This window comes from Anopheles aquasalis, chromosome 3 (assembly GCF_943734665.1).
Source record: "Anopheles aquasalis chromosome 3, idAnoAquaMG_Q_19, whole genome shotgun sequence".
Lineage (NCBI taxonomy): Eukaryota > Metazoa > Arthropoda > Insecta > Diptera > Culicidae > Anopheles > Anopheles aquasalis.
Window position 1 is genome coordinate 58358549 of NC_064878.1, and position 2500 is coordinate 58361048.

At 54.1% G+C, this 2500-nt stretch overlaps 2 protein-coding genes across 5 annotated transcripts in view; one reads left to right on the forward strand and one right to left on the reverse strand.

The window, feature by feature from the left end:
- The window catches only part of LOC126576501 (muskelin), a 5464-nt gene extending 3225 nt beyond the window's left edge, over positions 1–2239 (reverse strand). For all 4 annotated transcript variants that reach the window (XM_050237796.1, XM_050237795.1, XM_050237792.1 and 1 more), the window contains exons 1-3: positions 1742–2239; positions 332–544; positions 1–264 (exon numbers count right to left, since the gene is read on the reverse strand). The exon at positions 1–264 is cut by the window's left edge and continues 131 nt beyond it. In XM_050237796.1, coding sequence (XP_050093753.1) covers positions 1–264; positions 332–544; positions 1742–1824 — 560 coding nt within the window. In that variant the 5' untranslated portion in view covers positions 1825–2239. The remainder of the gene's footprint in view (positions 265–331; positions 545–1741) is intronic.
- A 116-nt stretch (positions 2240–2355) lies between these two features.
- LOC126576509 (CDGSH iron-sulfur domain-containing protein 3, mitochondrial) overlaps positions 2356–2500 on the forward strand; it is a 2011-nt gene continuing 1866 nt past the window's right edge. Inside the window, exon 1 of the mRNA XM_050237813.1 lies at positions 2356–2500. This exon is cut by the window's right edge and continues 5 nt beyond it. Within this exon, the coding sequence (XP_050093770.1) occupies positions 2464–2500 (37 nt within the window). The 5' untranslated portion in view covers positions 2356–2463.

The following is a 2500-nucleotide window of genomic DNA, read 5'->3' on the forward strand; positions in this document are numbered from 1 at the left end:
CGGACGTAGCCCTGCTGCCGGCAGTGCTTGAGGAACAGCCGCACGATCTCGATCTCACGCAGCATGTTGTACTTGCGCAGGTTCGACAGGATGAAGATGGAGTCCTCGATCCCGAGCAGCTCCACGTACCAGATGCAAAAGTTGAAACTCGGACCCCATGACAGCAGCGGTACGATCTGTATGTACTTGATCGGCAGCAGTTCGCCCGAGTTGGTGCGATGCTTTAGATTGAACGTTTCCGGTACCGAATCGTTACGGAGACCCCTGTGTGGAATGGTGAAACAATAGAATACAAAAGGATCCACATTTTGTCACAGGTCTTTCCGCTTACCCCTCAAACAGCAGCATCATCCGATCTTCCTCCAGCCCACCCAGGATCTTCAGCTTCCGAAGATTGCACACGTGCGTCTTTTCATATTTTCCAAACTTGATCCGCGTCACGATGGCGGGCCGTTCGAGCTTCAGGATCAGAAATTGGGGCGGTGTGTTGGTGTTGGAGGACCAGCGTGACGTTTGATTTGCTGGATTATCTTCGCGAATGTTTCTACAAAGTGAGAGACAGGAGCACAATTGATTGTAATTATTCTTGGAATGCATTTTGAATCGGCGAAGATGATTTGCTGGCGAACATGGCAACGAAGCCCAAGTGATAGGACACCGCATACTGTGGTGAAGCGGGTGAAAGTGCATCGAAGTAAACCTTGTGTGCAGTGGCTTTGCGCGCGTTATCGCACGTCCCGATTTTCCCGCTCAACCACCCGAGGACACCGAAGCGAACCGAAGCTATCTCAACAGCCGCTGCTATCAGGACATAAAGGACCCGGTTGGCGCCAACAGCAGTGAAAAGTATGTCACCAGGACATCGCCCCACTACAAGCATGAAAGTGAAACCGCATCTTTACAAGCCAGACCGCCGCGGTGTCGGTGATCGGTGTAAGCATCATCTCAGTGTGCCGCCACCGGTACGCGACGCATCGAAGTTCGCGCGTGTGTCAAAGGGTCGGGGCAATAAATGTATTACAATGAGCTGCTGACCATTACGAAATTTGCCAGTGTCGGCTGCGATGCAACGGAGCGAACCACGAGCTGCAGCGGTGGTGCGGCATGGCGCGGTGTGCTTTTTGCGCTATTTTTATACGCTACAACCTCGCCTCCTGTGCCATTCTACCACCTCTTCCATCCAACAGGCCCGATCCATCGAGCCAACCCTCGACCGCGATTGCCGATTACCGCCTGCCTCGTCCTTATGATGGCGCGGTTCACAGCAGCAGCAATAGCACCAGCAGTGGGGAAAAAAAAACAAAAACCAACAACCAACAGCCAAGCAACCAGCGGCGCAAGGTGGTTCCGGTCGTACCGTTCTACTATCGCGCTACTATGGGGTACTGTGCCAAAAAAGGAAAAGAAAAAGAATGAAAAAAGGTGGACAGCGAAAAAAGAAAAAGAAGACACAAATTTGATACGCCATCGCGCGGCGGCGGTGCGCTCTCCGAATTTTGCGAATCATATTTTTCGGTGGCCACCGTGCCCTGCTGCTGATTGATGGCTTGGAGGCTGCCGGGCTGGTGGCGCCACCGAAGCATCGGAAGGCCCGTAGAGCGCACATTCACAAGATGTCTTTTCCACGAGCTTCACTCTTCCGTGTCCGGTTAGTTTTTGGACTCGTCAGCACCGCCCTGCTGTTGGTTGGCCCACCCCTCGGCGACGACGGCCGTATCAGTGCGATGACGCGGTTACTTACTCCGGTAGATAAGACGACGAGTAGCTCGAGTATTTGTGGATATCGTACTCCAGCTTTTTGATGTCCGAAATCGTTCCGGCCATCTTCGCACACGCCCGATTCTGCTGCTGCTGCTGCTCCTTATGGTGTGACAGGTGGCGGTGGTGGTGCGGCAAGGTCGCGGCTCGCCCCAACAAAAACCGGATTCCACTAACAACAACAACAACAACAACGGTGAACGGCACACTAGCAGGGTCTGAGCGTTTGCCGGAATCGCTGCTGCTGCTGCGGTGCTACGACGAAGAACGATCAAGGTCTAGGGCACCTCCGGCTTTCGGTGTGGCACCTCGTTTGAAGCAAGGAACGCGCGATGCTGTGGTGCGGGGACACCGGAATTGGAACCGCAAAAACGCGACCGCGATCTCGAATCGAACGCGTTTGACAGTTCCCAGAACCGAGATCGAACCCCCCTTTTTCCGCGGAATTGTTTCAGCCCACACTCCCCACACGCACACAAGCAGGCGCGCCGTTTTCCCTCTCGCTCTCTCGTTCGCCGTTAAACGGGCGAGTGCAAGCCGGCTCGTTGCGACTGTTGCTGTCTCGCTTTGCACAACATAGGCCGTCCCTTTCTAGCGATCCGTTGTCATAATCATCCGCCACAGCCGGAACAAAACACAACTTTCGAAACCGAGAGACCGCGCTTTGAGGGACAATTTTGAAACGGACAGCCCTTACCTCGTACTATGACCGCTCTGAGGAAGTTGACCTTCGCTGCATCGT